The sequence below is a fragment of the Mesitornis unicolor genome, unplaced genomic scaffold (genome assembly GCF_000695765.1).
Source record: "Mesitornis unicolor isolate BGI_N332 unplaced genomic scaffold, ASM69576v1 scaffold35956, whole genome shotgun sequence".
In the NCBI taxonomy this organism is placed as follows: domain Eukaryota; kingdom Metazoa; phylum Chordata; class Aves; order Mesitornithiformes; family Mesitornithidae; genus Mesitornis; species Mesitornis unicolor.
The window spans coordinates 56467-72163 of NW_010192762.1; the positions used below are offsets into that span (position 1 = coordinate 56467).

Here is a 15697-nt window from a genome sequence, read left to right on the forward strand (position 1 = left end):
GATCCTTAATACCAGTGTGATGATTTTAACTCTAGTTAATGGGCCTTATTAGGAGCTATAGGCTACAGTTTGACTTAGCCCAATTCTTCTCTTGATAATGCAATTGCTTCATGCAGCTAAATACAGTAAAAGCCAACCCAGCTCCACCTGAACGAAGATAACAGAACTTATTCTGCATGATGACACAGTCTAGCAGGGGTTGCAAACGCAAACCCTTCACGTCTTAATATGCACATGAACAGCAGTATAGCGTGATAAAAAACCCCACTCAACCAAAAAAAAGCTTCTAAAATTTTCAAAATGGAATTTTGAGTCTCTGTACTCAACACACCGCTTTGGTTTCTTGTCAAGGCTATGAATCACAGAATCACAGAACCTTAGGGATTGGAAGGGACCTCAGAAGATCATCCAGTCCAATCCCCCGCCGGAGCAGGAACACCTAGATGAGGTGGCGTCCAGGCAGGTTTTGAATGTCTCCAGAGAAGGAGACTCCACAACCTCTCTGGGCAGCCTGGTCCAGTGCTCTGTCACCCTCACTGAGAAGAAGTTTCTTCTCAAATTTAAGTGGAACCTCCTGTGTTCCAGCTTGTGCCCATTACCCCTTGTCCCTTGTCCGTCACCGAGAAGAGCCTGGCTCCATCCTCTTGACACTCACCCTTTAAATATTTATAAACATTAATGAGGTCTCCCCTCAGTCTCCTCTTCTGCAAACTAAAGAGCCCCAGCTCCCTCAGCCGCTCCTCATAAGGGAGATGCTCCACTCCCTTAATCATCTTTGTAGCCCTACGCTGGACTCTCTCCAGCAGTTCCCTGTCCTTCTTGAACTGAGGGGCCCAGAACTGGATGCAGTATTCCAGATGCAGTCTCACCAGGGCAGAGTAGAGCGGGAGGAGAACCTCTCTTGACCTAATAGCTGGTGAAGTTGAAAATGAACAATATGTAAAACACAAAGACTTTACATAGTGTTACAGAGGCAAAAAAAATACAGTAGGTATACTGCCTGCATGGTAATAAGTGTTTCTGGGTGGTAAATTAACCTAGAATACTCACTAACAGGAAAGTAGAAAAGCACATTAATTCTTACAAATAGTAATGCATTGTACATCCAAAACTCATCCATGCAAATTAGGAGGTTTTTAAAAACTGCTTAAGGGAAACTCTTTTAAAAAACTTTTCATTTTCAAATCCAATTGCACTATAACCTGCAAAAACATACATCTATAAATATATGTTAAAACTATTATTAATTTTAAAAAGTTACATGTAGTCTGTTGGGGTATACAAAACTCTTGAATTGAAGCTGACCAATGCTAGCATAGAAATTCCTGAATATTATAAGCTGGTGTTTGAAAAGTTAAATATTAACTCCATTAATTTTGCTTCCACATTCTTTTTTAAAATCACTGCCATGTCTGGTAAAACATCTAATGAATCATTAAAGTCATCCCATTAATTCTGCTCCAATTATTATTTTGCAGTTACTGATATGATTCTTTAAACAAAAATTCTGACCCTTTAAAGCACATACATAAGTCCTAGTCATTTATGCCACAAGTTCGTCAACAAGGTAGCACAAGACAACCAACAGGAAGATACTCAGCACAGAAATATAAACAGAAAAGTAAAAAACCCTGTTGGATTCTGCAAGGGACACAGAACAACAGCAGCGTTACAATCCAGTAAGCAGAGTGAGATAAACTTATCAAAAAAATTCCATTTTCAAATTTCGGATGGTGACCTAATCGTGAGAAACTTGGAGACATGAGGTAGCAGCTCATGAAGCTAAAGAAATCAAAGCTGTATGTAGGGATGAGAATGACTTCAAGGTTCTTACACCTTTAGGCAAGCTTGACTTAAGTGAGAGTCAAAGACTGAAGATTCAGGCTAAACTAATATTTCACTGGACTCCTTCATTTTTCAGGACACCTAAAAAATTCTGGCATAGCTAGAAGATTAAAGTCAACCAGCTCAGATGATCAGAGAGTCACAAAATCAAGATAAGCTTCCTGAAAATTCATCACACACAATGATGAACAATTCTGAAACTAGAAGTAAAGCATCTGAAAGTGGAAAATTGATCTCACATATCCAGCTGTTTAGTCTGTTGAAGGTTCATAAACAGAACTTCAGTTTAGCAATCTTCAGACAGAGAAAAGTACATAAAATCAAAGAACAGAAGTGCTTTAGAATTTCCCAAGAGTATCTCAACTCCAAGAGTCCCCCTTCTGCTTGTAGTTCAAAGAGGGAGGATTCTGCTGAGTACCTACAAAATTCAGTCTCCAACTTCAGGAGCTAAAATTTTTAGTATGATCAATGCCTGCCACTAATTTCATACTTAGTGAGAGGATTTCAACTCCTCATGACAGTAAACGAAACAAAGTGAAAAACAGAAATATAAGCTATAAAGCCAAATGTTTACTCTTTTTTCAATGAAGACCTTTTAATGAAAGTTTGGCAAATTTACAACATAAAAACAAAACTAAAATTAAAAGGTCAGCAAAAGGCTTCATTTCAAAAGCACTGATTAGCAAAATAAAATTGCCTTCTACTAAATTAAAATAAAATTAGGCTTTGCTTCTGAGGAAGAGTCCAAGAAATATTCAAAATTTGTTTGAATTAAATTCTTCACTTTATTTGATCAAGCTCCCAAAAGAGTAATCAACTATAAACTAAAGATTACACAAAATCATTTAATACAACTTAATATATTAAATAAAGTAGAGGAAATTAAAGTTAGGCTGCCCACTGCTTTATTTTGCACTCTACTGCACAGTTCCAACTGTGATTATCCAGTACAGTTTCTACTGGCATTTTATCTCTTCTTGTTTTGGTTGGCTTTTTTTACCTTCAGTAGTTTCTTCCTGTACTAGCATAGGTCACTCTTGACTCTTATTTCCCATGTGTGAAGTATACTGAAAACATACATTAAAAACAAAGGACAACACACATACTGTGTGTGCTTAAAACTCTCATACGTTTGAGCTGAGTTTTTCCTTTTCTTTATCCTACAGTTTATGGTCAAACAGCTCTGGTTCGACTGTGCAGAACTGAGGCAAAGAAATGATTCCTCAAAAGCAAAAAGCAAAGCCAGTGTTCTTCTCCAGATTTGCTCTCCAGAGTTGCTCTTTTTGTAGAAGTTACCAAAGAGAAGATATTCCCTTTCAAGTATAATGAAGCGTATCTTTGGGACAAATGAGTAATTGATTCCATAAATATAAAAGCTCTTCAAAACATTTGTTATCATTTTTAGTAGTACTGTACTGAGTATTCACTGTTTTGACTAACCTCATACCAACAGGAGCTTAAATTTATATTGCTGCAGCATAAAATGAGATGATGCATTTAAACCAAGGTGAAAAGATCAGCCTGGTCTAGATATCCACAAACAATTTTCTGTCTTGCCAGGCTGACAAAACAGGTGTCATTTTTAATTAATGAAGTGCTAAGCGAGCTGTGGAGATAGCGCTCTTGGGCCCTGTCCAGGAAAGAGCTCTCAGCCTGACTCAAGAGGAAGAGTTTCAAAGCCAGGTTTATCAGGCTCGTTCTGTTGGAAGAAGACAACTATGAGCTAGTTTCATTACCATCCTGCTTAATATCTCAGAAATATCTCAGAGCACTGGAACAGGCTGCCCAGAGAGGTTGTGGAGTCTCCTTCTCTGGACACATTCAAAACCCGCCTGGACGCCTTCCTGTGCAACCTCATCTAGGTGTTCCTGCTCCGGCAGGGGGATTGGACTAGATGATCTTTTGAGGTCCCTTCCAATCCCTAACGTTCTGTGATTCTGTGATTCTGTGAAATAAAATAGAAAATAAAAAAAAATCAAGAAAAACACAATTACATAAAACAATTCCAATTTTATTCAGACCAAGGCTATTTAGGGGCTGTTGGATGAAGCACAAACCCAGAAAAGAGCTGGAGAAGAACTGGTAGATCTTTTGTTGGTTTTCCTTTACAGAGTTAGCACCATGCTAAACATCTAAGTTCCTGCACTTCACAGAATACGAGAATCTAAATTGTGTCTAACTGTATGCATCGAAAACATTACACTATAAAAAAGAAAAAAGAGAGTACTAGTTATCTGTATGGCAACTGTAAATTAGAGTAGCAGAATTTTGCAAGCCCTGTCACTTTCCCCAGTATTTAAATTAAACATATATATACTGTATTATTGTTGTGCAAAAAAAAGAGATGATTTAAGGCAAAATTTGAAGTTTCAAAGTTCCTTCTATTTTATTTTGTTAAAAAAAGATTACTTTCTGGTTATTTGAGTGATTTTTGAAAAGTAAAAGATGAAAAAATACTGTATAAAATTAATTTTGGAAGAATAGGGACTATGTAAATACTAACCTTACAGATTCTCATTTGAGGACTCAGCTGACTGTGCACAAAAAAACCCTAATAGAAATTTACAGGTACACGAAGAAAATACTAACACTTACAGATAGATTTTTCCAATGATTCTGCCTACAGATTCAGCTGGGTAACCATAGCAACTAAATGTTTTAGCTTAAACATCTTAAATGCACAGACAACAATTTGAATAATAATGCCATCAGTTAAGGCATAATACTTTTATCAAAGAAATCTGTCAAAAGAAAAATGGCAATTAAAATGTTCTTTAAAAATCCATAAAAGTCGCTAGACCATTTCATATGTACTTTACGGTTTAAAAAATGGGTCATGATTACTTTATTACTTTAGACAACCAAAATGCTTTCTGCTAAGTTTTTAAAGCACGGTCAATATTTTTGCCCTTTTGCAAAAATTTATCGCCAATGGTAAATCTCCATGTGAGCAAACGCTGCTTTATCTGTTTGCATTTTTTATTTCAAGAAAGTGCTTGGAGCAGGTGCAGTAACAATAAAGAAATCAAAGCAAATCCACAGAAGAGGATTCCTCTGGACACAACAGAAACCTCAAGAATAGTGTGGGTGGGAATGAAACACTCACTCCTGTAACACATGACTTGACTTCACAGCCCATTACTGATCATGTAACTCCTTGTTGCTACTTGATAGTAATTTAAGACTTGCAGATGAAGATTACCCTTACAAGTATTTATCTTTGTTAAGGTTGTGAGATACAGGAGAGAACAAAAAATGATAAATGGATGAAAGAGAGGAACACAGTTGACTAGAAAGATCATCAATATATGGTACAAATAGGTTGAATAGTTACAACAAATAATTTGTGGATGCTCCAAGTAGAATGTAAGTTGTATGCATATATATTCAGCCATTATTGCTAGCTGGTAATGTGCATGAAGAATTAAGAGATAGCAGGTTCACTGAATGTATTTTCAATGGAACCTTGTCTGTGAAACATGGTTATGAAATAAAGACATTTTCCTCTAAGCCACACAGGAAAGGAGTTACTTACCGGAAAAAGCATTTGTTCAACATGCTTTCCCACTACATCAACTTAGAGAAAACTCAGGGGTAACTTCTGGAAGGATTAGGGAACAGCTGTGCAGAGAGCCTCACTGCAGAAAAAGGGCAAGCAAGGTGGAGCTTTCTGGCATCTGGTCTTGAATTTCTGTAAACTTTCAGGTGAAATAGTCACCATGGAAGGTGCAAGCAAAAGGTGATCAGAATCAAATGGCTTTCCTCATGAGATACCAAAACCAGATTAAGGCCTCACTGGAGAAAGATGAGTGGGAGAAATAGAACACACCTAAAGAATAATAACCCTCTAAGCCTGTAGTTGCCAAAGTGGGGGAAAAAATGCAAATCTTCCCCCAAAAATGCAAGGATTAAATTACTATCAGATAATCTCTTAGTCCCTCCCATTTTTAGATTTTGAAATAAAGTAGTGACACTTCAGTGGATAGCCAGGAATATCTCTTAGTGGAAATCAGTGTCTTCAAGATCAAGAGACATGAAATAACCTCCCCTGCTGAAGTGAAGGTATTATCCCTACTACTGTTATCATCCCAAAATCGTATTAGTGATCAAAGATCTTTAGCTTCTTAAAGTAAAAGATATGGCTCTACCCTTCACTTCAATTTGGACCAGCGCTGTAAAATCTGGACCCTCCACTCCAAGATGAAAGGCTTTAGATCCTAAAGGTCAATGAAGGTCCCTCTCTCAATAAAATCTGGTCTTCTGGCAAGGGCCTTTGAAAAGAGGTGGGGAAGAACGCTTGAGGAATAGGCTAGGAAGAGTGGTTGCTGTAACCATGGTGTTCAGCACTATGCTGTTTAGGATTATAAAGATTCAGATCAACTGTCAACAGCCTGAATCCAAAGGAAAAGTAAACAAAATAAACAGATTTAGAAGGAAGGACTCATGTCTCTTACCACTCATTGAGAAGCACTGGGATGACTACTGTAAGGAATGAAGACAAGTGTGCAAAGTTGAGGTTTGAGCAAAATTACTCAAGATACTCAGAAACAGGAGCCAAAGCTGTAGCAGTTAAGATCTGTAATTTGGCTTCTGTCAAAATGCTATTGTGAAGCTTCCTGGTTATGTCAGTGTGGGCGTAGTCTCTAAGAGACTTAAGTACCTGTCCAGTGTTAGCTCAGACGGTCTCCCTCTGATGGAAAAATCTTCAATTGTGGCTTGCAGTTCATGGGCCATTCAGAGCTGTATATGGCCAAAACAATCGTCTTCAGGTAGTAAGACACAACATGCTATGTTATCTAGCCACTTGCAACTTGAAAGAAAAAAATAAATACCAAAAAAGGGAATTTCTCGTTATATTTCAAAGCATGAAAACCATCTAATATCAGATATTGGACTTGGAATAGCAAAGTCTGGTAATTTGCTATTCTTATTTGAAGGTTTGAGAAAAAAAAAGTCGTCATTCTCCCCCCTCCAACCAAATGTTTAAAGTCTTTGCCAAAAAAAGCATAGTGAAACTGTTTGAAATGTGCCAGAACCACAGCAACAAAAATGGGAGTCAGTGGAGGGTGAGTAAAAAGGAAAATCCAAACCACCTGCTGATACTTCGTAGCATCTGTCACTGTACAAGAAGTGGGAGCACATGAAAGCAATGCTTGCCAAAGCACTTGAGCTCGGAGCAATATGGCATCATTCATCGACCTGGTTGGATCGGCTAGCATAGACTCCACAGAATATCACAGAACAACATTTTGGGAATCCTTTACAGAAATCTGTAGAGTACTCAACTGTCCTCTGTGGTAATACTTAAAGGTTTTGCAGAAGTTAATACAAATTTTTATTCCTAAATGAAAATTTGAAGCAGCTCTCATTCATGATGCCACTAAGATGTTCAAGAACAAGGAGTTTGCGCTTTTGCCCTTCATGTACGTAGGGGATATAGTAGTCTTCCGTGGTGACATCTTTGGGAGAAAAATAAGGGGGTGCTGTGGAGGCACAAACTCCTTCTTGTCATCAGCTGAGCCTACTTACTGGAAAATGACACATGGGAGACGTATCAGCTCTTGGGATGATCACCTTTCCTGTAACAACATCTCTTAGGTCAGTGACTGAAGACAAAAGATAAATCCTTCTCCCTACAGGAGGGTGGATATCAAGCAAGAGGCACTAATCCCATAAGACAAGGGTGGTTTCAAGGTTACTGAAAGATCCTCAGTCTTGTCTTTTGGTCTTTATGAGTAAAAATTTAATGTTGATTCACCCCTCCTCGAGGGAGATAAGTAAAGAGTGATTTGGTGCCAGCATGGCAGAAATACCAGCCATTACGTCCTCCAATATCCATAAAGACAGTAGAAAAAGATGTATCACTAACAGTAGAAACACTAGGGAAGCTCCAGCTTCAAACTGAGGGAAATAGTGAGCTGGGGTAGACCCTGAAATATCACAATGATAATGAAATCTGGTAACAAGAGCACCAAGAAAAAGCTCAGAATGTTGTGATCATTTTGTGATTGTGCAGACACACTCCATTTTTCCTTCAGCTATAGCAAATGTTCCCTCCTTACTGCCAGAACAGGCAGCACAACCAGAAAACATGCATATCAAGTATCCTCTTTGCACAAGAGCACTCAAAGCATCGGGCAGGATATCTATGGTTTTTTTCTCTATTATGAATTGACCTAGAGGGAGACCTGGCTTTCTGCTCCCTGGATGACAGTGGCAATTTGGTCTCTTGAATCTGAGGCTCAGGAAGAGGGTCTAAGATAAATTTTTCATATTTTCTTGTGAATTAACTTTCACAATCTGTACTTGAAGTCTCAATACTTGGAACACTTGAATGGAATAAAAACTTCACTCAGACAAAAGAGGAAGTCAATACTTTCATGTCAGAGAGCTTAGAGCCACCACTTTTGTTGAAGAATTCCAGGTGTGGAAGCTACGCTGCCCCATCCCAGTCAAAATCTGAGCTCATAACAAAAAAGGATGTTTAAATAACTTAAAATATTTTTTATTTCTTTACTTAGAATTCTTAAAGATGCAAACAGAAAGACTTCAAAGATAATAATTTTATACACATGCATACACAGAGCTAGATCACATATAATATTATATAATTATATATTACACAACCATACATCTATAAGACAGCACATTCAGCTTGATGAATATTTCTGGATTAAAAGTTACCTCTTTTAAGTGCTACCACAATTTCAAAAAAACTGTATTGTCATACCTTTGCATAAGCAGTAGTTTTGATAAACCACTGCTTGAGGTATTTCTGTTCCACTTTTGCTCCTGAACGCCATGAGCAACCATTGTCATCCACCTGTTCATTCGCTAGAACAGTCTGATCCACTGGATCCCAATTAACCAAGGCCTAAAAAAAATTGCAGGAATTAAAAAATATTTTCAGCAGCTATTTCAAAACCAGAATCTTACTTTTCATACACCAGAAGAATTATCCAGAACCATTTCTTGGGCCCCTGAGTTTTCTCCATTTCTATAACATCCATTCGAATCAGTAACATGAACTCAACTGAAAATGTTTTGAATATTCGCCTTCGCAGAACTCAAAAAGACTCAGAATCCAGTTGGCAGCATTTGCTTTGACTGAGTGTGCTAGAGGGATAGGCTGACACTTGAATATTAAATAGGTAAGTGTCCCAATTGACTACACTGCAGACTACATAGTCTGATGTGTAAAAGCTTGTCCACCACTAATCCAAAAGTGTTGAGTCAGACTGAGAGGGATGGAGTACCAAGGATCTCCAACTTGAGAAGACAGAATCACAAAGAAGTATTATAGTGGTCAACTATATTTCAAGTAAAAGTTATGACCCTAATAGCAACCCTTCAGTCAACTGCACAAATTACTTTTGGAATTATCTTTCCTTACCAATACAAATACAGTGAAATAAATGTCTGTGTTCAACTCCACAAACCTTGCTTTTTTGGGGGCTAACTGAAATACCAGACATAAAATACTGGGGAAGGAGTAAAACAATCAAACTCCCCACCCACCTCAGTACTGAACAATTTAGCTGATCATTTATCATAAAGGATCTAAGTCCACAAAAGAATCCTAAGAGTCAGTCCAGAAGTAATATTCAGTGATAGACATTAACTTGAAAAAAATGATCAGAAAGAAAAAAAGCAATAAAGAAGTAATCCATTTTATTGAGTGTTATTCAGTATTTGAGCTAAATCAAAGTTAAATCAGCCTGACTGAAAAAACTACAGCTTCAGCTCCATAGTGTTCTAATACATTAAACATTACTTTAAAAACGTAAATGCATTCTCTGGGCAGGGGGAGGACTTAGTATCTCAGTCTAAAAACTAGTCACTGTCCTCATATTACTCACTTTACATTTTGTCTATCACTGATCACCTTCTGAAATGCCCCAATTTCCAAACAACTGATACTGCTTTAAATACGCTATATATTCTTGGAAATAGTAAACTTCACAACCATTTTACAAATCTTATAGTGAGGATAGCAGAAAGACAGATAGATACATGGATCTTTAGAAATACTGTTGCTGCTTTTGTTATCAGTGTGCGGTGTATTTCTCTGTGTGTGTGTGTGCATGAAGTCTGACTAACATCAATTTATACAAAATTTATTATGATGAAATGAATCAAAGTCATTCTTTGAGAAAACAAACTCACTTTCAGATGAAGCTTGTATGAATTCAGTATGTCACTGTAATTTAAACGTTTTAGTTTGTCAACCTTTTATCTGTAACCTATCAATAACACCACACTTTTTTATAAAAAGGCTTCTGAAAATTAATTGGAAAATTAAAAGCAATCAATATATTCCACTATTACAGACCTATTTTCTAGACTTTCAGAACATAGAACTTCAGGAATGATACAACACATTATAAAGTTGGCTCTGAAGTAATGATCTTTTAATTCTTAAGTTCTTAAAAAAATCCCACACCACTACAAAGTTAAAATAACAGCTAAAGAGAGATAAATGAGGTAATATTAAGAAGTAATAAAATGCCTGTTGCATAAAGCAGTATTAGCATATGCTTGTATTAAATTGGCTATGACTCAAAGTTAAGGAAAAATACTGTTTCTGTTTTGATGATATTGGATCAAATTTATGATGAATATTTTAGAGGGTAACTGAACTGATCCATATGAGTATAATTACTTAGCATAACATATTTTCATGATTCATAACAGGAAGATTTATCTAAATAAAGCATGCAAAACAGAGCAAATCTGCATTTAAGAAATCCATAGCTGAAAGGTCTTGTCTGTTAATATTTAGAGTTGCATTTTTTGCCTTCCATCTCTCACAAACCTGTGACTAATATCCAGAACCTGGATATTAAATTAAATCCTTAGTTCCTACTTGTACCTCACACAGCCAGCTACTTGACAATGACAGCCTCTGAAACTATGGCCCCAGGAAGCCACTAAATGTCATCTACACAAAAAGCACAGCGCAAAAGCATACAGAGACCACAAGTCATTTAGATCTCCTCACCACGGCAATGCAGACCATATGCTTTTAAGATAGGATTCATCTCATCTAACTCCAAGTATCTATATCATAAGTATCCATCTCCAGGTTTGGTGTCTGCAGATTCACTACAGTCTACAGATACCTAATCATGATAATCAATAGAGTTTAGGCAGAAATTAATCTCAGCCTAAATAAGACACCCATATCTGGCCAGTACATGGACTAGAGCAGTGTTGCAGGAAGAAGAGAGAGGATTTTGTTACGATGAACAAAGATGCCCTCTATGGATGCTGCAGCACCCAGACAGACATTGTCGATTCTCACTAATTCCAGCTCCTGAACACACTGAGTCTCCCTAGCAGAGTAATTTCTGGTCAGACACACATAGTCCTGGAAGAGAGAGTTAACCAGACTAACACACTACAAACATCATTTTTATCACCACAGTAAGGCTAAGAATTTCTCCTTGTACCCAAAATGAAATTGTAAGACAGGAGACTTCAAGCTATGCAAAAGTACTGCCCAACATATATTGCAGGTAGGCTGAAGACACAGGATAAATATATGCTTTAAGTATATACTACTCTTTGAAGGGACTCAGGGTTATGGGGCATCTCTGCCATCTGTTTCCTGCCAAAAAGCAAATGGTTTACATCCTCCCAGAGGTTACATCCCTGACAGGTTGACAGATGCTGATTTAAGTCCTCAAACCGATCCTTGACTTTTAAGAGGGAAGCAGATCCAATCACTGGTGCCCAAACACCTCCAGTACTGGGACTCTGCATGCAAAATCTGTTTTATCTATCACCACTGCTTCTAACAAAGCAGCACATCTTGTGCTCTTCAGATTCAGGTTGGGATCACTCATCAAGCAAACAAATTTACAGATAAAAATAAGTGTGTTATAGCAAAGCTAGGGGCTTACTTTCTTTTATTACAAACATCGAAAATAGTAGTAAAAAAAAACCTCGAACACAGTCCAGTATGTTAGGACATATCAAATACCGAATGTTTTTGCTGGTTGTCATTTAAGATCTCTGAATACATCTTGTCTATGGAAAGACGAGAAGTAGCTCAGTAACACCCTGCCATTCCAAATGCTACCTTTCACCATCAACCTCTTTCTCTGGGTTGAGAGAATAATTAGAGTACATCCCTAATTATATCCTATGGCATTTCCTGGTTTCTATAGAATACAAATGAAACGTCAAAGCATATTCAAGAAATCTCAGTTTCCATTTTAAGTTAGAAACACTCATTAAATTTCAGCTTTGTTTAGGTGCAGCTGTTCAAGTATTTTGGAACTGCGTTACCTTGGCTATACAGAGCCCTTTTGAGTGCTCATTGAATGTCTTTGTTTCACATCCTACTAAAGAAGTTAACCTAACCCTTCCCTTTTCAGATAGCCTGATATATGTTATTTACAAAGTATTTTCAGGACAATAATTTCTTAATATACTGCTAACAGATAAACAGCTGTGATAGTCTTACAGCATCTAATATTTCTGCAGTATTTTAGAGATCACAAAGAGAGTCCAGGCATTGGATGGTTAGGCACATAATCTCCAATTATCCTGCCCAATCCTATCAGTTCTTGATATGGTATCACAGTAATCTTATACAGTTAAATAATCTCACTGCTGAAGAGACTCCTTATGATCACATTATCTTATATGTTCTCATGATAGGGAAGTTAAGATCCAGAAAATTCTATATTAAAGCTATGAAATAAAATAAAATCACTGACAATAAACATTTCTGATTCATACCAATTAAAGTTAGTTACATATAAAATTCAGTTATATATAAAATTCAGTTGCATATAACATTCATTAAATTTTGCAGTGATTTAAAACCAGAAGAGTGCAATTCACTTTATGAATGTGAATGGACGACGCAGCAAAGTGCCAGCAACATAATGAGTGACTTGCGTTAATGCATCTGCAAAGTATTGAAGGTCAAAGTTTGTACTTACCTCTTTTTGATACACTATCCCAGCTTCAAAAAGTTTAAGAAAGAGATATTGTGTCCATCTGTAGTACTCTGGTAAGCAAGTGGTTATTTCCTGCAGAAATGAAATAAAATGAAATTCCTGAAGCTATTCTTAGTATTTATTTAGAGCGTTTTAACTTGAACAATTAATTCAGGAGTGTATAATATATGCCACAGAGACAACATAAATGCAAATCTGGGTAATGAGTGATATTCAGCTGTATACAAAACCAGACAACATGGGTTTTGTGTGGATTTGACGGGCAAAGAAAACATGGAATGTAAGAACCCTGTAGGATTAATGCTGATAGAAACAAGAGCACAAGAATGGAAAAGACCAAAGCTGTCTGATCAGGGAGAGAGCAAAACTAGAAGAAAGTAGATCTCCATCAAAGAAGTCGTCTTAGCCACGTTGCCTTTTGCTCTGTCACTCAGCAATGAAAAGCAGGAACAGAGGTATCTTGTTGCTGGTTCAAAGGCAGCTGGGAGCTGGCTGCGGGGAAGCAAGCAGACTGGAGGAGCCTACAGTGAAACAGCAGATACAGAAGGACAGCACTGAGGAACTGAGGCTACTGACACATATAACATGTGGGGCAGACAGGAAGGAATATGGGGTAAGACTCAAAACTTCAAGATGAAAGACTTGGAACAGATATCTCATAATCAAAGGTCAGAAAAAGTGACCATTTTTGAAAGGCAAGCCAGCTCAAGGTGGGAGAATGCTCTGGGTTAACGTGTGGAGAAAAAGACAGTAATGAAAGAAGTCACAAGTGAAGGGGGATAGTTAAGAGGGAAATAAAGACAGATAAAAATAAAAGACAACATAAGAAGAAGGAATGGGAGTTGAGAGAACTGCCCATAACAATATAAAGGATAGCTTTTTTTAAACTTGCAAACATTTTATAAGTTTTTAGTGAATTAAATCCCAATCTACTTATCATGTGCTTACAAAGTTCCATATATTAAACGCTTGTTCTTAAAAAAACAAACTGCATTTCAAATAAACATCTCAATATGTAAAGATGACTACAGAATTACATGATTACAGACTTCCAATTTTCTCTACACAGAGTGTTTTACAGGCGCGACATTGCACATACATTTTCACCCTCATATTTTAAAGTTTGGCCAAAGTGAAAACAACAGTGTAACTCAGTATTTAAGCTCTAATTACATCATAAATATGTATCAATAAACAGATCGCATTTCCCTCCTCAACAGCTTTGCTGTTTAACTTGCAGATGGCTAAAGAAGGAACTTTGCTACAAACCTTGACAACATTTGTACCTTATTTAAGTGGAAGATGACTCCCACGCTGAACTTCAAATCAACAAGAACATCACTTGATTTTCAAGTTACAGGGTTGACAGCAAGCCACTGATAACATTTATTCCATTTGCAAATAGTTATCAACTCCCTGAAATAGCTCCAAATGTGAAATGTCTTTCACCCAGGCTTTCCTATCACCTAAGCTTCCCACTACCTACGACACCAGCTACACATCATCTGCTACTCAAGTGACATCTGAAACACTCTAACATAAAAAATTTATTCTTTTTCTACAGCTCTGTGTTTCAGTGCTGAAACGTTGCTCTGAACAATTAATATGACCTTTGAATAGATATGTCTCAAAAAGTGTGTATAAGAGGCTTTAAAGACCAAAAAGAGCCATTTAATGGCAGGGTTTCAGCACAGCATGTGAAGACTTAGTAATGAAAAACCTTACATTGCTTGATTAAATCCCTGTGCTCTGCACTGAAAAAAAACACTCGACAGAAGTCTGATTTCCCTCTATTCAACTAAACACTATCCATTTAATATTCTTTTTCCTGTTTCTTGCAGTGTGATGGCACTATAGGCAACAGAGCTTCATCACTGTAATAAGCAGAGACACAAAAGAAGAGAAATGACCCCTTTTGGTACAGTATGAGATTATGTGAGCAACAGGCAAACAGGTAAGATAACTGAGGTGAGCTGTCAAATAAAAACAGTAAAATGGACTGAGATGTGTCTTTTTGGTCCTGAACAGCAGATGTGTATTAACTGAAACAAAAAGAGATTATGTTTCTTAGTCTAAACAGGCACGTTTAGGACACACCACAAGCTCATTCCTGGGAAGAGATTCTTGTGTCCATGCTCACTCACAAGATGTAAATTGACATTTTTAAGGAAGAAATGCAACAGTCTGTTATCACTGAAGCAAGTTTGCTCTGTGGTCATTGAGCTGCAAAAAGATCACTCAGGCTCATCATTTAACTTCATAACCATGAAGGTCTGAATTAACATTTGAAGTTAACGAAGAGAGAGAAACTACATCACTATCAAGTGAAATGAGCTGCTGATGGCAAGCCAGCAACCTCCTGTCAGTCTCAAAATGTGTTTTGGGTTTTTTTCTGACCGTTTTACACATTAAAACACATAAGTAAAATAATTTTCCATGTATGCCAGTTAGTGATCTTGATTAAATAAATGTCTGGTAAAAAGTTTCCATTAGGCTGCTATCCTGCTTAAATTAAGGCGAACATTAATGTTTCTATTTATACTCTATGAGTGTGGCAAAGATTTGCAGTGCATTAACTAACTTAACTCAGAAATACAGAAAAAGGTTTACAAAAGGGTTTGCAAAATAGCACAATGGAGCCCTTCCACCCTGCCAAAAACTGAAACTTTCTGCTTATCCTTGGTGAGCTGAGCACTACCATAACAGGACACACAGAGAACCCCATATCATAAAGCAGTTCAGTGAATATATATGAACAGAGTATTAGCATATTTTCTACAAAAATAAAATATATACTAAGAATCAGAACCTTTTTTGCAGACATCTCCCTCTTCCCCCCAATCATTTTCCCTTTTCCTTTTGTCAGCTTGCCAGTTAAA

At 37.1% G+C, this 15697-nt stretch overlaps 1 protein-coding gene across 1 annotated transcript in view; it reads right to left on the bottom strand.

The window, feature by feature from the left end:
* The window catches only part of LARS2 (leucyl-tRNA synthetase 2, mitochondrial), an 81190-nt gene that overhangs the window by 45766 nt on the left and 19727 nt on the right, over nt 1–15697 (bottom strand). The window contains exons 5-6 of the mRNA XM_010187199.1: nt 12801–12890; nt 8576–8719 (exon numbers count right to left, since the gene is read on the bottom strand). Of these exons, the coding sequence (XP_010185501.1) occupies nt 8576–8719; nt 12801–12890 (234 nt within the window). The remainder of the gene's footprint in view (nt 1–8575; nt 8720–12800; nt 12891–15697) is intronic.